The sequence below is a fragment of the Corythoichthys intestinalis genome, chromosome 20 (genome assembly GCF_030265065.1).
Source record: "Corythoichthys intestinalis isolate RoL2023-P3 chromosome 20, ASM3026506v1, whole genome shotgun sequence".
NCBI classification, from domain to species: domain Eukaryota; kingdom Metazoa; phylum Chordata; class Actinopteri; order Syngnathiformes; family Syngnathidae; genus Corythoichthys; species Corythoichthys intestinalis.
In genome coordinates this window covers 21,532,082-21,555,158 of record NC_080414.1, presented here as the reverse complement: position 1 = coordinate 21,555,158, position 23,077 = coordinate 21,532,082, and the positions used below count along the sequence as shown (strand labels likewise).

Here is a 23,077-nt window from a genome sequence, read left to right as displayed (position 1 = left end):
GAGCGGCAGCCCTAGCCCTTCCGGTTTTTGCTCTGTCGGTGACACTGCTGTCACTATCAAAACTACACCTGAGCCCCCCCTCAAAAAAGTCGCTACTATGGGGGTATTTCGGCTAGCGAAAAGAAATAGGCGGCTTAGAGGGGGAAGGACAGCTGAGGTGCAGGCAACACCTCCAACATGATTTTACATTTACATGACCATCCTCTGTCACGTTACACAAAATTTAAGGTAAGTAAACACTGTCATGAACGTTTCCCACCAGCATGAGAGTTCCAGGGTGTTGAGTGTCTAGCGATGGTAAAACATATACTCTAACATAAGCTTTTTAACGAAGCTGTTAATGTGGCTAGTTAGCATTCCAAGACGGCTAACTAGTTTCTTCACTATTAGCATATTTTTGTAAATTCGTCCGCCACTGCACATTGAACATTTGTTCAGAACAACATTGTCATAGTACAGTGAGCCCTCGTTTTTCGCGGTTAATGGGGACAGGAACCTGCCGCGATAAGTGAAAAACCGCGAAGTAGCGCCCCCCCCCCCATAAAAAAAAAAAGTGTTTTTTTTGTGTGTGTGTTTAATGTATTTATTCAGATTTAGCATTGGAAAGAGATGCATATAAGACATGTTTTTTTCCCTTTGTTTTTCTCAAAGTATAATTTTAAAAAAATGTCTATGTATATTTTAATAAATGGATTTTAAGCCCTTAAATTGTAATATTTATGATAAGTTTTAAACATGTTACTGTCCCACCGAACGGTCTTTCACTCATTTGCTCCCAAAAACGTACACAGTAAATATGTTCTATTTTTCTGGCTTACAAGCGTCTGTGGTAAGATCAAACCCAAACATCTGTCAACATCGTTAACTTTAAAAACCAACTCCAGTGCCTGATGAACAAAAAGCTGAGAGAGGGAGCGAGAGTGAGACTACGCGATTGGCTCCAGACAGATCAGCTGAATTTTTTTTTGAATTTGTAAAGAAAAATCCGTGATGGACTCAGGGTGCGAAGTTTGAAGCGCTACGTAGCGAGGGATCACTGCACAGCTTGTGATGTTTTTTTCTCTCTGGAGACTTTCTGTGTTGAGAGAGGGTGGGTGGGTGTGTATAATGTGTGAATAATGATACGAGTCATACACATACGCTCTGTCTCTTAAGTAATAGAGACGGTGTCATAACTTGGACTGAGAGAGAAATATGTAGAGAATTGGCAAGTCTCTAAAAATGTTGAGATAGAGCTTTGAAGTCAGTGACGTGCCTGCAGTATATATACAAAATAAATATACATATATACTGTACATTTTATCTAGAAGTGTTTTTACTTTTTCATGGAAAATAATTATTTTTGTTCTAATGATTAGCAACTTGAGCTGTGGCTTTGGGTTTAACCTATAAGTTCTATTTCAATTTTATTTAAAATATTTCAGTTATTTTATTGATTTTAGCATTATATTTATGTTGATGTTCCAATTTGCAAATATTTTATATGTAAACTATATATACTGTTCAATAGATTTTTTTTAACCCATACATCTCAAAATAACACATATTCAAGCCATAATTGCAATACCGTGAAACTGCTCTATTTTTGCTTGAGGTTATACCGTCAAAATCTCATACCGGAACATGCCTAGCAATAATATTAGCACTCAGGAAGTCAACAAAAATATGGAAGAAAAGAACAAACTGAAGGAAAATCATTTGAAGAAGAATGGAGAAGGATCTTCTCATTTTTTTTTAGGAGGCGGCACTTACCTTGACAAGTAGGCGGATGGTTCCAGAAGCCTTTTGGGAAATGTAGTACCAGAAAAAGAGCTTGCAAATGGAGCTGGATTCCTTCCACATTGAACTTTTGAGGTGAGCCTTGTCACCCTTAAGTCCGACAGGTGTAGCCTCCAAATAAAGAAAGTGACCTGAAAAAGAAGTTTTAGGGAATATTTGGTCATTAGCATTGGGTCTTCAAAACCAAACTATTAGAGATACATATAACATGGATAAGCACACATTAGTGGAACTAAAAAGCACTACAGTATTAGCCCCCAAAAAATAACAATCTGGCATGGAGGTGCTGGCTGAACAACAAAAACAACAACAAACCGGTTTCATCCTTCAAAGTGTGGTCGTACGGTGGCCGTATGCTCTGCACCGAGCCGGTTCCCAGTGACCAGTCGAAATTGTCCGCTGGGGAGTTCTTCCAACCACAGGGGCCATTTTCAAAAGAACAGGAAGTCCCGCAGTGTTTCTCGTCGGTGCCGTCCCCACAGTCATCTCGGAAATCGCAAATCTGGCTGAGGGAGAAGCAATGGCCGTTTTGGCATGGCAGGGAGCCTGGGGGACACCAACCTTGAAATAAAACATTTAAATGTGCAAGTATGATTTTGCTCAATTAGTTTTTTTAAAACTAGTTTTTATTAGGTTTTTGCTCTCTTATGGGTGTGGCATTTCAGAACAGGAACAGCATATAACAGTTTTTTACATCGCTGTTATTCAGGCAGTTGCTATTTCTAGTGTATCAAGGGACACAGACTCAGGGGACTATAAAGTACCAATAAATGGACAAATGGAGGCTCCAAATGGAAGATGGCTGAAAAGCAATTACAAACCTCCTAGGCTTTTCATATGACCTCTGCAAAGTGTACCTTCAGGAGTAGGAGTGGCGTCATCCTCTATTGTGTTCAATGATGCGAGGAGGCAACCTGGTGAAAAGGTGATGTCGTCCAGGCAGATGTCCCCCTTAGGATTTCGGCCAACCCGTCCCTCAAATGTGACCTGAAAGTCCTCGGAGTGGCTCAGCGGGATGTCAGTCATCTGCCAGTAATTTCCCTGGTCGCCCGTCAAGTTGAGGAGGAGGTGAAGACCCGCTTGACTCCTCCGGAACACGGCCAGTGTCCCGATGCCATCTCCAGACATGTGGTAGAAGAAACGCATCTGAAAGAACAAAAGGATATATTTTTCAGTTGTTTTTTTTGTGGGTAGTGTAAAATGAAGATGAAAGACAAGGGTGGAAGGATTAGATTGTTTATCTCGAGAGGTGCAATTACAGTAGCTGCCATCATCCCCAGCAGACCGACTCCCCAGTCCCTACTAGTTTAGCCACTGACATGATTGACAGATTGACTGACAGGTCGAGAGCGAGAGATGACAGATGAACGGGGCGGTCGATCACGCCCGCCAACAAGCTGACAGCTGCGACACCCACACATGCAATTGATACTGGCTGATGTGAGTACATTATTCTTCAGTCCAGTCAAAAAAATAATAAATTCTTGCCAACCTTGCACTGGGAACTCCTGGAGCTCAGCAATGGGCCGTTTATTCGGGCAGCACTTCCAGAAGCTTGAGGGAAAGAGCTCTCCAGGTAGAGGTAGTGTCCAGAATGGTCCCTCAGCGTGTGGTCTGCGGACGGCCCCGTGCCAAGTGTGGGGGTGCTACCGGCTTTGATCTGCCAGTCAAAATCATCCTCCGCGCTCTGGCGCCAAGAGCACAGGTCAAACTCAAAATTGCAGCGGCCTATAAATCCCTCTGACGAACAGCGGTTGCGAGACAATAAAATAAAAGTCATTCACTGATGCTTAGTGTTCAGTGGGCCTTTGAGGCACGCTTACTGCAGATGTAGGGATCCTCATCTGAGTGGTCACCGCAGTGGTCGATGAAGTCGCACAGATTATCCCGGGGGATGCAACGGTCGTTGGCGCAGGTATACTGCTCAGGGGTGCACGGCACTTCCGAGGGCGAGGGAGGGGCGCAGTTCACAAAGCTGACGTCGTCGATCACCACGTCGCCCATATAGCTGATCCCGCGTTTGGCTCGGAACACCACCTGTCAGGTCACGACCAGTATTGTCATTAACGCGTCTGATTACTTTCCGTCAGTAACGAGCAATCTAAAGCAGGGGTCCCCAACGACCGGGTCGCGGACCGATACCGGTCCGTGGCGGATTTAGTACCGGGCCGCCCAGAAATAATAAATAATTTATTAACAACTGCATTCTGGCCGATTGACTTTGGCCTATGCCGCTTAACACACCAATATCCCTGTCTACTCTAGATGTACAACTACAGGATAGGAGGTCGTCATATAAATGCATTGATTGGACTGTTAGCAGTACATCTTGTTTTGTATATCTACGTGCGCTTGGCCTCGATAATAACATATGACGTAGGTTGTCGCCCATCACATTTGTTCCCGGAAATAACTAGCCCCCACACTAGAATGACTGAAAAACAGTCTTTGGACAGGGAAAAGGGAACCTGATGAGCCTACAACCTCGAAGAAAACAAAATCTATGCTACTTCCCAATCACTAACAATAACTGCGAAGGAGTGGATTCACGACCCGTATGTGAATAAACCGAGTGATTCGAGCATGTCTGTGCAACAGGAATATCAGCTTCTAGAGATCGCAAATCACGGCGACCTTAAACGTACATTTGAGACAACGACTCTACCGAGGTTCTGGTTTAAAGTCATTTCGGAATATCCTGACGTCACTAGGAGTGCACTGAAAGCTGTGCTACAATTTCTAACATCGTATCTTTGTGAAGCGGGCTTCTCTCATTCTCCCATCTCGGGACCACTTCGTCGCAACGAAACAAGCTCAGGCCTCCCAGTGATTCAGCGGGTGAGTTGTATTTTCCCTGCACTTAACACGGCGGGGCTAAAAAAAAAAGTTATTTTATATTTGTTGTATTTTTCTGCCGCACATTGCCAGTGTTCTGACAAATTTGGCATGCGGGTAACGTTAAAAATGACCGCGAATGCAGCGATTCCAAAGTACACACTACAAACTTTCTTTAAAGAAAGGAATATTAGCTTACATTTACCATGTTAGCAGCACACAAGAACTGCACGCAGCTCTGTCACGTCACGACTTTGCCGTTTCGTTAAGCATGAATTTACGCCATTTTCGTGTTGCACATGCATGTTTATGATGTAAATAGTTTTTTATCAACGTTGAATAACATTGAGAGTCCAACTGAATATAAAAGAGGGCTTTTTTAACCGCCACAAAAGCTTTGGGATTAAGTTTTCATTAGGGTGCAAAATTTGACAGAACACCGGTTCATAAAAAAAAGACCCAAATCACACCGGTCCGTGGTGCAAAAAAGGTTGGGGACCCCTGATCTAAAGTATTCATGAATTTTTCCAAACCAGTAATCTGATTAAAGTTAGTTTCCTTAGTGTTTGTGCGTTACTCTTTTGTTATTGCCTCATAATGTATGTAGAATGAAGAATATCAGTCATGTAAGAAAAGCATTTTGAATAGAAAATGTTAGAAAGGTTCCCGCTACGCGTTCGTTTCCATGTTAAACGCTCACAGTTACTTCCTGTTTTGGTCTTGAGTCACTCGTGCTAACTGTTTTGGAACTGAAAAAGCCGTGTGCCAGCGTGGGTGCACAATCGAGCCGAGTGCAGCCACCAGTTGAAATGTGCGAGGGAATGTTGATCTGTCTTCGTCCATGAATGAAGGTATTTTTTTCTTCATTCTGGAGGGTTCCGACGATAGGTTGGAGCCACTTCATGTGCGGCTGTTTCGTAGCTTTGCCGTTGCAACGGCGGATAGTCAGCGCTCCAATTCGGCAAGCATTTTATACATAATATTCGTGTTGCACATTTATGCCGTGAGGTGATGTGTTCGTTTAGCTTTGGGATATGTTGCAAATCCAGTTTAGTGTAAAGTGCTTAGTTGCTGCCACGTTTTGTGGCCAAATTGACCGCGTGGCTTTTTTTGGGGTTTTGCGCACACATCCGCGCCTGCCCCCAGGTTTGTGTTTATTGCGCTGTGCAATTCATTTGTGTGTTGTTAATATAGTGCAGCCAATTTGCATTGTATTACATTGGCACTGATATGCTGTTAACCCTAGCGCCTAACCCGAAATTCCCAAAATTCAGGCTAAATCTTCGAGTTAGTGGGGTTTAATTAGTCAGTGGAGTTGATTTCAACAAATTCCACGCAGTTTGTCAGTTATTTGTTAGTTTCAGGGCTTCGGAGTGGCTAAACTAACGCGAGTCAGTGGTGGTTGAAATCAACTCCATCGACTAATTAAACCTCCGCTAACTCGAAGATTAAGTCTTGCGTAAAAATTCTGATCTTCTGCCTTAAATTCAGTTATCGGAAAGTCAATAACATGTCATGACGTTTTTCTGTTGTCATTCTTACGTTGAGGCGGTAAAGGGAGAAAAATTGGTAAAAAGTAACTGATAAATTTCTTTTAAAGTAACTTATTTACTTTGGTAATGAAGTAATCAGTAAAGTAACTAGATTACTTTTTTGAGGCGTAATTAGTAATTACATTACTTTTTCAAGTAATCTGTGACAACACTGGTCTCGACAAAGTTTTACAAATACTTCCAGTATTCATGATATAAATGAATGATGAATTGCACTGAAAACTAACATTAAAGAACTGCTACCTCACTGTTTATGGCATATTTGAAAAGGCCACTAGGAATCTTTCCAAGTTCATAAAAAACAGGCAACTCATCAAGCGGTAGCATCAGCGTGGCAACGATTGCTGACATATAGGTTAATGCTTGTCAGCGATATAACTCCAAGAGACAAATCAAACCTTTGGCTGACACATACAGTCTGCTGATCCTCGACTGACCTCGGCTGGCAGCTGCTGCCAGACGACTCATTACTAACATGATCACGGCTTAAGCATATGTAGGGCAGACTTAGACTTTATTGATTCAGCATTGATCAAGAACATCAGCTAATGAGCCGTGTCGGTGTGTCGGAATGTAGTATTTGTGGAAAAAAAGTTATTGAGGTTGGTTTAGTATTGTACTTAGGGCAGAAAAAAAATTAATTTTGGTAGGCATTAGTGCTGCAATAATTAATCGATTAACTCCATTAATTCAATTAGAAAGAAATCTTCAAATCAAATTATGCTGCTTCGAGTATTCGTTTAATTAGTGGCGTTGTAATGGTTTGTTTTGAAAGTGTTTGCCTTTAGTCTAATTCAAACATGTCCAAAGTCTGGCCCGGGGGCCAAATGCAGCCCATGGTCAAATTTCATACGGCCCCCAGTCTCTGTCATAAAATCACTGGCCCGCACACAGACTTAATAAATTGGTCAGCAGTAAAGCTACTAGCATATGAAGTAGCTTACACACTAAATGCTGCTTCTCATTTACCCACTAAAAGGTAGCAGCACTCTGAGCAACATTACCCTGTGTGACCCTTTACTCCCAATTTTCTAAAATAAAAATAAATAAAAAAATAAAAATTACTAAAATACGCAACAACTGTGTCAGCCTCATTTGCAAAGAGACAGTCGCTGTTTTTAAAGAGTTCAATGTGAGGCGACATTACCAGACAAGACACACTGACATGTACGACAAGATTACAGGGAAGATACGTAGCGAGAAATTGAATCAACTTGAAGCTAGTTTAATTTCACAGCAGCAGTTTTTCGCAAGAGCCCGAGAGTCAAAAGAGAACGCCACAAAGGCTAGTTGCGAGATTGTTGAAATTATTAATAAAAAAAATAGAGCAAATGGGACACACAGAATGGCTTGCTAAAATTTGCTTAAATACATTGTTCTACGTAAAGAACGTCAGCCAAGGTCGGCCCCCCACATTTTTACCACACCAAATCTGGCCCCCTTTGCAAAAGGTTTGGACACCCCTGGTCTAATTGATTTTGGTGGATACTCATTTAACATGACTGGATCCAGCTGCTCCCTGTTAAGACAAACATAAGGTAAGTTTTTATTTGAGCGAATATGTTTTTTTATGCGTTTGTAATTTAGTTAATAGGTACATTTAGCCGTTTTTTGTGGGAATATGTTATCGACCGATTTATTAAAAGCATTGAAAAAAAAAAAGTTATCATTTTATAGCACTTAAGCTAGCGGACTTTTGCAAGTTAGCCAATTGTTCTCTTGGTGTACTTAGGTCCTCGTATATTTATTTTCATAGCATTTGAGGCTTAGCTCAGGTATTTTAATTTATTTTTAAATGATTGAAGAAACACTCGGGAATTACAGTTTGTTTCCGCATTTAATGCTATTTTAAAAGTTAAAAATCTTAGCATCTCCTAAAATTTATTCTGCAACACATTAAATGTTCCTAATCTGATTACTCGATTATTCGCACTAACTGGTTGATAGATTAATCGACTACCAAAATAATCAATAGCTGCAGCTCTAGTAGGCATATCTGTTGTGAGATGACTCCAAAATAAGTTTTTACAAAAGTTAAGAAACCATGCTTAAAAATGGAAAATTTCTTGTGTCTTTTCATTTTAAATGGCCATGTTATGGATCCTTCAAAGATAAATTTCTAAAGATTTTATACTTTTCCTACAAGATAAAGGATGTGACCAGGAGAAGAAGAAAAAAAATGGATTAGTGGGTGTCCAAATTTTTTGCAAAGGGGGCCAGATTTGGTGTGGTGAAAAAGTGGGGGGCTGACCTTGGCTGACGTCCTTTACGTAGAACAATATATTTAAGCAAATTTTAGCAAGCCATTCAGTGTGTCACATTTGCTTTATTATTTTTTTGAATTAATAATTTTAACAATCTTGCAACTAGCCTTTGTGGCGTTCTTTCGACTCTCAGGCTCTAGCGAAATACCGCTGCTGTGAAATTAAACTAGCTTCAAGTTGCTTCAATTTCTCGCTGCGTATCTTACCTGCAAATCTTGTCGTACATGTCAGTGTGTCATGTTTGGTAATATCGCCTCACATAGAACTATTTAAAAACAGCAACTGTCTCTTTGCAAATGAGGCAAGCACAGTTGTTGCGTATTTTAGTGAAGAAATAGTCCAATTTCCACCTATCCTTGAAGCGTCGGACATCGCAGTCAACTTTTTGTTGTTGTTGTTGATTGTCCCCATTTTAGAAAATGGCAAGTAAAGCGTAACATGGGGTAATGTTGTTTAGAGTGCTGCTGCCTTTTAGTGGGTAAATGAGGAGCAGCATTTAGTATGTAAGCTACTTCATATGCTGGTAGCAGTACTGATGACCAATTTATTAAGTCTGTGTGCGGGCCAGACGTTATTGATTTTATGACGGATGCTGGGGGCCGGGTGAAATTTGACCACGGGCCGGACTTTGGACATGTCTGCATTAGCATGTCTATTATGAGCATAGTTACAAAAGAATTCTCAAGAAACTCTAAAAGAATATCCAAAAATGCAAATGAAGTCTGTAGTTTTGGTTGTCACTGTCCATTTTTTTTAGTTCATTCTAACAATTTCTTGGGGTTGTTCAAAGACTAACTACTCCTTAGAGCTTTTCTCCCATTGCTACCCAATATAAAGCAATTATAAAAGACAAATGGGCGGTCCAAAATTGTCAAACAAAAATTGGCTTGTCTGAAACTTTTAATGACTTTTCATAAAACAAGAAACTCCCTACTGGCAGTTATGTATTTAAGCAATAACTCCATATTAGCTAGGAAGTGAAGGATGATATTTTCATGATTTAATCAACCATTTCCAAACCTGAAAGTCACGTGACAGCCCCAAGAACACTTCACCTCGTCTCCACTTGTTGCCTTGGTTACCAGTCTGAGACCAAACCTCGTGGGTGACATTAGCACGCCTCAGCAGAAGCTGCAAAATAGTGCAAGAATGACCGTAAACCGACGCAATTATCAACCTCTTGCAACACTCACTTGAAGGGAGCCCACAGTGAATCCGCCCATGTGGTACCAGAAGACTAGGGTGCAATGCGGCCCAGTAGACGCAATGACGGGTGTCTGGAGGTCGGTTGTGTGGCCGTAGCCGCCGTTGGAGCTGTCGGCGCACATGTACCAACCTTCACGGCTGCCCCTGTAAACAAAAGTTATTGAATTGCTGGGTTGCTTTTTTTCTGTGCCACACATCAGAAGGTCGCGCTGCTAGACTGAAACGAACTTAAATAACAATAGTCCTCTTTAATCAATTGATTTTAAAATTGAGCTGTCTTAAAGCATTGCTCATTTTCTTTACGCTATTTATGGAGTTAATTTAATGTTTAGTCGATGCTAACATTCTAATAAGAGCTTTGTTATGTAACTAACGTGCTAGCCAAACTATAAACCCTGAATCACAACCCCAACAGTCCCTGTGAAACGTTTAATGTCAGCTGTAATGCAGAAACCTGCTGCACAGCCTCTTCACTTGATTGCACACCCACAGAAGTGCCTCCGCTTGGTTTAAATAAGGCACCGCTCCATCTCACCCGCGCCTTATTGATCCAGAAGGGTCATATAGGAGCAATGGGGAGAGCCTCGCGGGAGCTTTTAAGAGAGAACATTGCGTCTTCCAGCGAGATGAAATCGCAGCGATGCTGCGTTCAAAGTGCATTGTCATTTTCTGCTCCACTCAATAAAACACTGATAAGGACAATAAGGTCACCGTCTATCCTTTGAGAATGGGCTGCTAACTTTGCAGTACAAGCAGGAAAGTCTGTTCTAAAATTGCCTGGTCACATCATTGAAGCTTTGACATGATAAAGTGTCTTATCTTTATACAAATATATTAAACTAATGTTTCTACTAGAGATGTCCCGATCCGATATTTGGATCGGATCGGACGCCAATATGGGCAAAAAAATGCGCATCGGATCAGCCGACACGGAAAAATTCCGATCTAGACTTCCGATCCAGTTTTTTTTTGAAGTCCGGTCCGGTTTTCCAGCGCACCGATTTACATAATCCATTCCAGTTTTTCCTTCCCTAAAATCCTGTCCGCATTTTACGGCACACCTTCAACACACTACATTACCGTCTCCCAATTTACCGAGAGACTTTATCGGTAAAAATGTCAGCTGTGTGGGATCATTTCACCTTAAAGGACGACAAAGACGAAGAGGCAGAGTGCAACATATGCCACAATAAAGTCAAGCGTGGTGGTAAAGCTGTAAGTTTTAATACAACCAACCTAATCAAGCATTTAGCAAAATACCACCACAAACAATATGAGGAGTATGTTAAGAAAACCAAAGACAAAAAGAAAGGTCCTACGCAACTAACACTGGCAGAAACTTTTGCTATGCGTGACAAACTGGTACTCGACAGTCCCAAAGCCCAGGGAATAACAAGAGTCTTTGCCGAAGAATTCATTCTGGATAACGAGCCATTATCTCTCGTGAGTAAAGACGCACCATCCAACACTTAGAACCACGGTACAACATACCCAGCCGTCATTACATCCTTGAGCGATTCACCCATGGAAGATTCGAGAACGATTCACAAACATCCAAATTCCGATTATTGAAATATGTCAAGTAAGGCGGAACTAATAAACAGTGCGGTCTTCGGGACGCAATGAAAAACGGACCGCATTGCGTCCCGAGAGTATGATGAGAGCATGCTTGTCATAGACCCGGGTCATGCCAATGCTCGACTCATGGCTTTAGCTCAACTCATGCCGCTGGATAAAAAACACAAGAATACCTGACTGCTGCTGACAGCCGCTACAAATTACGTCAACATCGTTTTACTGTAGATAATAGATATCATATGTATATAGAACTAGATGCAAAATGACAGACTCGACGGCGTTAGCAACATTAAAGTATGGAAAACTAGATGCGTTAGTAAACAGTCGCCATCTTAAAGCAGAAGACTTCCCTAGTAGGCTGTTGTGAACCTTCCAAGCGAACCTAATTAACTTTTTATCTAAAATACTCCTAAATCGGCAAAATCTTGACTTGAATCTATCTTCAAAACAGTTTTAAAACTTTCACGTCGAAAGTAGACAGAAGGGAAATTATGGAAAAAAGGGAGCAATTTTAACAACTTTAACAGTTGATTCGCAAAATGAAATGAATTGAATGTAGTTTAAAGCTGTTGATACAGAATGGGGACTTGAGTATTTTATTTACTGTTTTAAAATGTTAAATTGATACTGAAATAGTGGTTTATTTAAACCTGAGAGGCTTTTTATACAATTATTGTAACTAATGCACAAAACATTAAAAGCATCTAATAGCTTGGGGGGGTTTGTGGGATTTTCCACTGAGGTTGTTTGTGTGTTTTGCTTTTTTAAGATAGTTCACAATATTATTTGCACGTTTTACTGACTGACTATGCCATTTCTGTTTGTTATTTATGTTTTGTGTTTGTCACTGAATAAACAGGTCAGTTTCTTGTTACCAACCGTTGTGTTATTCAAACTCACCTAATTCAGCTGGCTAGTTGTTATCAAGAGTACTAAAACCCTTTTCAACATGAGTCTGACAACTAAGTAAGGAGGCTAAATAACTTTAAACTTTAACACATGCACAGATAGGCCTGTATCGGTATCGGCCAGTATCGGTATTGGATCGGAAGTGCAAAACAATATCGGTATCGGATCGGAAGCGGAAAAACCTGGATCGGGACATCCCTAGTTTCTACTGTTACTCACAGGGTGTGGTCAGTGACAGGACGATGATACTGTTCTCCGGCGTGAACGCTTTCCCCTTGATCAGGTGACCAGCGGAATGCATGCGTGGAGGCTGTGGGCGGAATGACAGTTTCCCAACCACATGTTTCGCCACCATTGAAATCACACTTTTCTGCCACTGTATGAAAAAGTTAGAATTACGTCATATAGTGTAGCTAAAATCGGTTTAAATGTTCTTTAAAATACAGTGGTACCTCTACTTAGGAATGTCTCAACATACAGAATTTTCAGGTTATGACACGTCTCAAGGGGAAAATATTGCCTCTTTTTAAGAAAGAAATTTCAGGATACGAAAGACAAACATACAGTATGGCTGGTACTCGCAGCTCCCAGAGTTTACTGAGCCTAACATACTTCTAGACAAGTTTCCTGAGCGAAAAATGGGCGGCAACATCTTTAATCATTTCTGCGTCGAATTCCTGGTTTACACACAACAACATGAAGAGCGATTAAAGTAAGCAGTGTGTTGAAAAAGTTAAAACTGCAAAATCAAACCAGAGGAACCCACGGAATCTCCAAAAATGGATTCAGCACGACGTAGATGAGACTCCGAGACTTTCTGTGCTGCGAATGAACTCCTGGAAGCGCCTATAAATATGGTTGGAAGTGAAATGTTTTGATCAGCGACCAGCTAGTAGCTACAATGCGCCAGTGTGGCTCTACCTCGCCATCCGCCTTAAATCGGAACAAGCTGCAGACAATAAGTTAAGGATGTGCTTTAAACCTAAGGATATACCTAAAAGATTGTATGTTTGTTCTTATCACTTCGTTGATCATCCGTGGATAAAATTATAACAACCTGTGCAGCCTGTGCTAACGTGAGGTGTAGATTGATACGCCGGCCACTTGAGTGACGAAAATGAGGTGAAATTACAAATAATATTACAGTTGCTGAATTCAGAAGGGCTGACACGGATTTTGTTGTTACAAGGAAATACTACAAGGTATGTACATCATATAAAAAAATAGTATGTCATTCTTTTTTATTGCAGATATTGATCGCAATAAAACAACACGTTGACAACATGATTCCATTTCTTGTTTTATTTAAAACAATTGGTGCATGTGCAAAATAGTTCAATAAATCACAATTTATACAATTATTAGAAAAATATTAATGAAGTTGGAGCATTAGTCGCGCCTTCCATCATCAAAGCAGAGCATACGTAGTCTCGATCTGTGTCCATCGACGTACAGTTAGTGTTGTCTTCCCTTGCCTAACAGTTTTTCACCTGTATACAAACAGACAAAAAAAAAACTTGTAAGACTTGCATTTATGCGTTTAGATAATTGTGCCTTCCTACACGTACTGATTAGCAACAGGCTAGCAGCAGATAGCATGTGTTGAAGCCACAGTAGTACAGTAGTTGTAGTGAATAATATTAAACAATCATAATTACAATCATCATCTTAATAACAATATCAAAGACAACAAGTCGTTTCATGCGCAATATTTTAGCTTTAGTATTTTTTGACCACCTCACATACAGTGGGGCAAATAAGTATTTAGTCAGCCACCAATTGTGCAAGTTCTCCGACTTGAAAAGATTACAGAGGACTGTAATTGTCAACATGGGTTAACCTCAACCATGAGAGACAGAATGTGGGGGAAAAAAAACAGAAAATCACATTGTTTGATTTTTAAAGAATTTATTTCCAAATTAGAGTGGAAAATAATTATTTGGGCACCTGTTTTAACTCATTATCGGTATAAAAGACACCTGTCCACAACTCAGTCAGTCACAGTCCAAACTCCACTATGGCCAAGACCAAAGAGCTGTCGAAGGACATCAGAGACAAAATTGTAGAGCTGCACCAGGCTGGTAAGACTGAATATGGAATAGGTAAAACGCTTGGTGTAAAGAAATCAACTGTGGGAGCAATTATTAGAAAATGGAAGACATACACGACCACTGATAATCTCCCTCGATCTGGGGCTCCATGCAAGATCTCACCTCGTGACGTAAAAATGATAACAAGAACGGTGAGTAAAAATCCCAGAACCACACGGGGGGACCTAGTGAATGACCTACAGAGAGCTGGGACCACAGTAACAAAGGCTACTATCAGTGACACAATGTGCCGCCAGGGACTCCAAATCCTGCACGGCCAGATGTGTCCCCCTGCTAAAAAAAAGTTCACATCCAGGCCCGTCTGCAGTTCGCTAGAGAGCATTTTGATGATCCAGAAGAGGACTGGGAGAATGTATTATGGTCAGATGAAACCAAAATAGAACTTTTTGGTAGAGAAACAGGTTCTTGTGTTTGGAGGAGATAGAATACTGAATTGCATCCGAAGAACACCATACCCACTGTGAAGCATGGGGGTGGAAAGATCATGCTTTGGGGCTGTTTTTCTGCAAAGGGACCAGGACGACTGATCTGTGTAAAGGAAAGAATGAATGGGGCCATGTATCGAGAGATTTTGAGTGAAAATCTCCTTCCATCAGCAAGGGCATTGAAGATGAGACGTGGCTGGGTCTTTCAGCATGACAATAACCCCAAACACACAGCCAGGAAAACAAAGGAGTGGCTTTGTAAGAAGCATTTTAAGGTCCTGAAGTGGCCTAGCCAGTCTCCAGATCTCAACCCCATAGAAAATCTGTGGAGGGAGTTGAAAGTCTGTGTTGCCCAACGACAGCCCCAAACATCACTGTTTTAGAGGAGATCAGCATGGAGCAATGGGCCAAAATACCAGTAACAGTGTGTGAAAAGCTTTTGAAGAGTTACAGAAAACGTTTGGCCTCCGTTATTGCCAACAAAGGATACATAACACAGTATTGAGATGAACTTTTGGTATTGACCAAATACTAATTTTGCACCATGATTTGCAAATAAATTCTTTAAAAATCAAACAATGTGATTTTCTGGTTTTCTCTACATTCTGTCTCTCATGGTTGAGGTTTACCCATGTTGACATGTGGGAGAACTTGCACAATTAGTGGTTGACTAAATACTTATTTGCCCCACTGTATGAAAATGCAGGGATAGGAAGCGCATACCTTCCATAACACCAGCGGCAACAGGGCTACATCAACACCCAGTCTTTGTGGTGGCACAGGCTTGGTTCCACATCTGCCTTCATGAAGATGTTGTCCTCCCGTGTCGTGATGATGGCAGATGGATGTGGTATTACCAAAATGTCTTTTTTGAGGGATTTTAATGAGTGATGCTACCCTAGCTCCACTGTTGTTTTGGATGGAAAAAGAGTAAAATGGAAGTCGCGAGCAGAAATGCGGAAGTACCTCGGAAACTTATCTATTGCTGCTCTGCCATTGGCTATATCCTAGCATTCCTGGCACCCAATTGACGAAGAGGGACCTCTACTGTATGTGTGTATCCCAACATCCTCATCATTCGCCCCTCGCGTTCCCACAGCTTTACATGAGTGTATTAATTTTTATTCTTTATTCTTTTTTTTTTTTTTACCATATCCACAATTCAGATTTTTATGTTTATTGTGCAATTATTTCATTGTGACATATTTGTTACATGTTTTGATGCATTTTTATACAGTATTTATGTCCGAATTTTAGGGGGTTTAGAACGGATTAGGGCATTCACATGGAAAATATGTCTCTATTTACAGAATTTTCAAGTTAAGAAATTACCTCCAGAACCAATTCAGTTGTTAAGTAGAGGTGCCACTGTATCACTTCTGTTTATTAGTACCACAATCGCTTTCATCCGTGCCATCCGAGCAGTCTGGTTTAAAGTCGCACACTTTCTCGCGGGCTACACACTCGCCAACTGACCCACAGGCAAACTCCCCCGGGGGGCAGTGGTGGGGCTGAACCGAGGGGGCCGGCGTGGTCACAGTGGGGTCTGTGGTGTTTGCAAAGGGCAGCTCACCTTCGTCGGGGGAAAAGCACACATCTTAATTCTGAAACAAACACTCCACGACATCTCAGTTTTACCTTCATGTCGGACACAGCCCAAGAACGAGAGGTCATCGATCGCAATGTCCCCGTGGAAATCATCTCCGACCGTACCTTCGATTACAATCTGGTAATAGGGTCATAAAATACCATTTTTTGATCGGGTCAACAACAATGTGGGAAGTAAAGCATTTCCAAGCATGGAGGAATAAGTAACAAATCTACCACATAATATCGTCCTTAGCGTCAAAATGCAAATATGTCAATGTTGTACGGATGGGCAGTTGAGTCAATTCATTTCACAGAAAGACCTGCTGTTATCTATAATGGTAACCCTGATAGAGGAGAAATCTCTAAGTGCCTGTCAGGTTATATTTGCTCACAGCATCACAACATCCATCTTTGTGGGATCGATGTTGAGGTTGTTAGATAGATATTCGTAATGAAACTCTGGAGGGCCACTTTCTGTGATGACACTACTGACAAAAACTTTCTGGTAAAACCTGAGACGAATATCAAAATTCCCAAGAGGAACCTTACCTGGAAAGGTCGAGCACTTGTTATGTAGAGAGTCTTCCTGTGCCAAAAGTTACCCTGGTCTGCATATCCCACCCACAACAACTGGCCGCGGCCTGTGGAGACGGTCCTAAGATAGACTGCCAGGCAGAACACACGCGAGCCAAACATGTGGTAGTGAAAGCGGAAAACGCAAGGGTTGCGGGAGTCGAAGGGGTCTTCTCCACGACGGTGGGTGGGCTGGAAGGTCGGGCTTAGCAGTATTGCCGTGTCCTTGAACTTCTGGGGGACGGACGACTCAATGTAGAGGTAGTAGCCGTAGCTGGTTCCCAGCGTGTGGTCTTTCCATGGCCCCGTGTTAAAGGATGGGGTGGGGCCTCGTGTACGGGTCCAGTCGAAAATATCGCCACCGCCATTTCGTTCTTGTTTCCAGCTGCACAAGCCATGCTCAAAGTTGCACTGGAGCTCAGGGGCTGTCACAAAAGATGAGACCCAAAATAGACAATAGTAGGAATTAGCAACTATCGATTACTTTTGTAGAACGAATCAATCAACTAGTTAGTAATCAAGTCATCGGATTAGGAACATTTAATGTGCTACAGAATAAATTTTAGGAGCTGTAAAAGAAAGGCTTTCTAAGATTGCACTTTCAAAAGAGCGTTAAATGTGAAAACAAAATAAAATTCTCAAGTGTTTCTTCAAACTATGCAGATTTGCGCTTTCATCTAAAAATAAATTAAAATACTTCAGCTTAGCCTCAAAAGGTATAAAAACAACAAAAAAAAGAGGACTGAAGTACAACAAAAGAACAACTTGCATAGCAAAAGTCCGCTAGCTTAAATGCTATAAAATGCGAAGTTTTTTTTTTTTTTTAACAAGGATCTTAACAAATTGTTCAAATACATACCCCCCCCCAAAAAAAAAAAAACCAGCTAAGTATACCGATAAACTAAATTGCCACTGCTTAAAAAACACAGTAGCGCAAACAAAAACTTTCCTTATGTTGGTCCATAGACTTCATAATGATATTGACGGGTCAGATTCAACCTTCACTGCGCCATGCCTTCATTAGGGGGCCATCCCACAAACCGCTTCAATTACTGTATTCGCAGTCGGTCGCAGCGATACATGCAGCGATCCAACGCCGGATTTAGGTTGAAAAAGTACGAAAGCTGTACAGCATACAAACAGGAAGGATTGTCTCAGGAGTGTTTTGTTCGAGGATTCAAGGTCATTATTATATTTTTAGTTTTTTCACAAGAATTTTCAACTTAAAAAGCTTTTTGTTGTAAGGCTGCCGCCACATTGTCTAACAGACTAGCATCATTCTTCGACATATTTACGTAAAATAAATGCAAACTGCACGGCTTTTTTTTTGGGTTTTCTATTCTATTCTGTTATATTTATTAACAAGAATTTTCAATGAAAAAGTCTCTTCGTCTGTGATTCCACCCGGTCAGCTTTGACGGCCACACCAACAATGCAGGCCCCCATTAATCGGCCTGCGCTCCGTGTCCTGTCAATATCATTATGAAGTCTATGGTTGGTCTTAACAGGGAGTAGATGGATTCAGCCATGTTAAAGTTATGCCATATTCACTGTTGTGACTAGAGGGCAGCCCCACCCAAATCAATAAAACTAAATGCAAACACTTTTGCGACAAACCATTACAATGCCACTAATTAAATGAATACTCAAAACAGCAAAACTTGATTTGAAGCTTTTTCTCATAGAATTTCTCTTACCCTTCTTACTGAAATGGATTGGAATATTAAATTCAGTAGTTAGGAGTCCTTCTTGAAGGACCTATGCACATGACCCAAGTATTTTAAACCCACAGACCCACTCAATTAGCTACTCATGAGTCTTTTCACAACAAATGCATCCATCAATACGGCTTTTTAATCAACCGTTGAATGAATATACCACTCACAGCAACCCTCTTCGTCCGAACCATCTCCGCAGTCGTCCACTAGGTCGCACAGCAGCAGCCGCTCCACACACGCTCTGGTGCGAGTGCAGTGGAAATGTGTTTGTGTCGGACACTCTGTAGCGGCAGGTGGCATAGAGCAGTTGTGGAAGGACACATCGTCCAAGGCGGAGATGCCGTCGAACACACCCAGGCTTATTTTAGCCAGGGCTATCTGAAAGGGCCGCGCGATTCGTCCTAGTTGAACACTGACTCGGTTCCATCGACTTCCTTGGTCGTAATAATTCCTCCATATGATGGTGTTGTTTTGGACTCCGCGGATGCGAAGGTACATGTCAGCAGCCCCTACTGATATACCCGTGTTGTAATGCCTAGACAAAGGAGACGGGGGATGAAATTAGGCAATTTACAGAGAGGGAATCAAACGGTTAGTCTCACCAAAAGGTCATTGTGCACCCAGAGGCCGACTGCTGGAACCACGGTCCTCGGAGGACCGCCCTTGGATAAAGACTACTGCTGTTCTTCAGTATAAACATAAAGTGACCTGTAGTGAAAGGACAAATGAGCATATTAGGCAAACATTAGCTAAGTGATTCACAGCTGTTCTGAAACCTGCTTCACATCTGTATTCCATAGAATCTGAACACATACTGTAGGTGCCTGTATAATATTCTGACAGTATGATAACCTTATGCCAAAATATCACGGTATTACAGTATTGCAATTACAGCTCTAAAATGTGTTACTTTGACATATCTGGTTTAAAAAAATAAATTGAACAGGATTGTTATTTTTCAAAACATATTAGCAAATTGGAACACAAGTGTAATAATAAGTTAAAATAAATTACAAAAACATCAGAAAAATCTAAATAAAATTAAAATAAATGCAGTCCATTAGGTGAGCGTAAACCCACAGCTACAGGTTAGGATTATTACCATCAGAACAAAAATAGTTTATTTTCCATAAAAAGCATGTGTGTATGACTCGTATCATGTTTACATTGCACACACTCACTTTCTCAACACAGGCAGTTGCCAGAGAGAAAAAACACGTTTTACCACCGCTAGACACACTAAACATGCTGGAGTTAACTATCGTAGCTGGTGGGAAACGTTCATGACAATGTTTACTAACCTTTAATTTTGTATAAATGTGAAATCATATTGGAGGCATTGCCTAATCGGCAGCCACCCTCCGCAATCATGTTTTACATGTCGGTTGGCCCTACTCCTCTAAGCCGCGGCCGTCTGTAACTTTTCTGTAGCCGAAGTATTCCCATACCAGCGATTTCATTTTCTTCGATGGGGGAAAAGTTCAGGTGTTTCACCTCCTCCAGCCATCGTATAGCACAGCTGACTCTGACTCACTGATCAACAACCGGTGGGGGAGGGTTTAGCCTTACAGCTGCAAGTAAGGGATTTCTCAATGCATTTTTGGGACATAAAAAATAGCTAATATCTTAGTGACGGTATGACAGAAAACGTTTGTGGTTTTGAAACCTTGACGTTATCATCCCACGGTATACCTTAAAACAGGTAATCAGCACATGTCTAGCTGTATATACAGTATTCACTCTGGATTTCATTTTATGCAAGCAGATGCTCCCATCAGAAAATGTGTCATGTCAGCAAGCTTGCCACTCACCAAGCCCATGGGACCAAATTCACACTTTCACTGAGTCTTCACATCGGAAAACAGAGCACACAGTGACAAAAACAACAGATGGCGAAACATTTAGTATTCCGGGGATATTCTTGTACCCTCTGTGCTGTTACTGGAGTGGTCGGGTGGGGGCGGCCGACCGTAGTACTCCGGTGGTACATCCGCTGACGAGCCCCGGACCCAGTCGAAGCCGTCGCCGAGGGTGAGCTCGTACCAGCCGCAGGAGCTGCCCTCAAAGTCACACTCTGAAGCTAGACAATTAGAAAAAACGAGTACCATTAATTTTCATATTATAAAGCGCACCTGACTATAAGCCGCCACCCACCATAATTGACCCAAAAACGGCATTTGTTCATAGATAAACCACACTGGACTATAAGCCACAGCTGTCCTCACTGTTATTAACTGGTAACACTTTATTTGACAGCGGCATCATAAGACTGCCATAAGACCAAATGAACCTCCATGAAGCTTTGAATCAATTGGCTGCAAAGCTTCATTGCTTCAATAAGCTTCATTTGGCCATCACTGCTCCCTTTAGGGAGACAGTCAACCTCTGCTGCCACCTGCTCTCATCCAACATGCCTCCTAGCATGCATTGCATTGCTATAGATATAAACAATCAAAATTCATGTTCTGTGCTAATTATTTCTTCAGTTACTGTTCCAATTGTTTCATTAATTGCTAGTTATGGTATTTGGCAACACCTTATTTGACAGTGGTGCCATAAGACCATCATAATTATGACATGACACTGCCATGAGCATTAATAAATGCTTATGATAGATATCATTTTGTCTCATCCGGCAAATGATCCCACTTTAGAATGGATGTAAACGATCCAAACTGGACATAAATGGATTAAGTGACATACTTTGTCGGATGACACTTAAATACATCTGTCACATGCATTCACATTAATGCCCATGATAGTGTCATGTCATAATTATGACAGTCTTATGGCAGTCTTATGATGCCTCTGTCAAATAAAGAGTTACCAATTAACAGGGGTGAAATTGTTTAGAATTTGGTCAGTTATTTCTATAACACATACAAAAACTGATTTTCATTCAAAATTGTATTTTTTCAATTATTTGCAAAATAAAAGTTAACAAAAACAGCTATAACACCAACCTACATCTCCTAATTTTTATTTTCCCTCATTTCCTCACATTCTAAATGCCAAATCTCAATTTTAACTACTTAAGAACATAGGATGTACTAGTATATTAAAATTGAAGAGAATGTAAACATTTACTTTTTGATGTGTTTTAATAATAAAGATATAAGTAACATACATTCAGAAAAATAAGTACAAATTATAATTATACAGAGTGAAATGGAATATATTTTGAAGATCGCACAAACATTAACTTTTTTAAATCATAAGGAAATGAATAAGTAGCCTAACATAATTGAACAAATATAAGTCCAAACTGCACTTTGACAGCTCAGATGTTCTGAACCTCCCTATCAGAGCAAATAAAACTAAATATGATAACTAAGCCTCCTCAACTCTTTCCTTGCTCTTAAAGATTTGATCCATAGCATTCGCACATTGACGTGACTCGTCATTGTCAGACTCCGATAACTGCAGCAGCTGGGGAAACCTCCGTGCCGTCCGTGGAATAAAATAAATGATGAATATCGATGGAAACGGATTACACGACACAAGCACTTTATTATGCTTGTTGTTAACACTTGTGTATGTAAATCGGATGTTGGTAGGTTGTTTTCTTCTTGGAGATGAAATGCATGTGTGGCAGCTTTGTATTTTATTTTATGTTTTTTACATAGCGTTTTGACAGTTGCCATCATATTTTCGGAATCAAAGCACCGTATACCAGAATAGCATTTCTAGCCTGAATCTGTGTTCCGGCCCTGAATCTTATACCGGAACTGCGTTCCTGACCGTTCCCGCCCACTGTCATCCCTGCCTATTAACCCAATAAATCAACAAATAAGCCGCACTGGACTATAAACCGCAGGATTTAAAATGAGGGAAAAATGTACAGGCTTATAGTCCGAAAATTATGGTAGTACTACTTAATGAATTGAATATGATTTTAACTTGTATATTTCAAACAAAAGTGCTTACGGCAGTTGCTTTCATCTTCGCCATGGGGACACTGCGGGGTGAAGTCACACATTTTGTCTCCCTCTATGCATGGCCCGTCATCACCACAAGCGAACCAGGAGGGAGGGCAAGCGTTGGTCGTTGGGGCTGAACTGGGAACCAAAACTTTAAAAAATATTTATATATATTGAATTTTTCAGCACTTTTTACTTGTAAATGTTAAATAATATTGTTAAGAATGTCAATACCAGGCACACAGTGGGGACGAAAAGAAACGTCATCGATAGCAAGCACCTCTGATGCGTCACTTTCCGCTGTTAGAGTTCCTTCAATTATCACCTGTTGGACAGACACACATATGTTAACATAATTTAAATACGTTTGTTTGCATCTCTCAAAAGTAACAGGCCTTTCATATTTTTTTGCTTCATCTCTTGAGGTTTTCTTAGTGTAACCATGCCCACGGTAACAAAGTTCACTGAGCGGCTTATCTGTAAATGTGGCTCTTTATTACCCGTTGTATATGATGCGTGTCGTTATGGGGGAGGAAGAACTGGAGGGAAGGGAGCATCGAAAATCATTGTTTTTTACTACTCATGTCATTACACTGTACTGTATTTTATTTCTTCG

At 41.0% G+C, this 23,077-nt stretch overlaps 1 protein-coding gene across 2 annotated transcripts in view; it reads right to left on the bottom strand.

Annotated features, from left to right (window-relative positions):
- Positions 1 to 22,777, bottom strand: part of malrd1 (MAM and LDL receptor class A domain containing 1) — a 45,776-nt gene extending 22,999 nt beyond the window's left edge. Inside the window, exons 1-16 of one of the 2 annotated variants that reach the window (XM_057824773.1) lie at positions 22,696 to 22,777; positions 22,469 to 22,612; positions 20,469 to 20,621; positions 19,144 to 19,249; positions 18,709 to 19,076; positions 16,800 to 17,248; positions 16,299 to 16,386; positions 16,054 to 16,233; positions 12,344 to 12,500; positions 9,625 to 9,781; positions 9,452 to 9,562; positions 3,603 to 3,816; positions 3,272 to 3,519; positions 2,637 to 2,925; positions 2,095 to 2,325; positions 1,753 to 1,910 (exon numbers count right to left, since the gene is read on the bottom strand). In XM_057824773.1, coding sequence (XP_057680756.1) covers positions 1,753 to 1,910; positions 2,095 to 2,325; positions 2,637 to 2,925; positions 3,272 to 3,519; positions 3,603 to 3,816; positions 9,452 to 9,562; positions 9,625 to 9,781; positions 12,344 to 12,500; positions 16,054 to 16,233; positions 16,299 to 16,386; positions 16,800 to 17,248; positions 18,709 to 19,076; positions 19,144 to 19,249; positions 20,469 to 20,621; positions 22,469 to 22,520 — 2,961 coding nt within the window. In that variant the 5' untranslated portion in view covers positions 22,521 to 22,612; positions 22,696 to 22,777. Of the gene's footprint in view, positions 1 to 1,752; positions 1,911 to 2,094; positions 2,341 to 2,636; positions 2,926 to 3,271; positions 3,520 to 3,602; positions 3,817 to 9,451; positions 9,563 to 9,624; positions 9,782 to 12,343; positions 12,501 to 16,053; positions 16,234 to 16,298; positions 16,387 to 16,799; positions 17,249 to 18,708; positions 19,077 to 19,143; positions 19,250 to 20,468; positions 20,622 to 22,468; positions 22,613 to 22,695 lie in introns of both variants that reach the window. The other variant, XM_057824774.1, reaches the window with a different exon arrangement.
- Between the last annotated feature and the right edge of the window lie 300 nt (positions 22,778 to 23,077).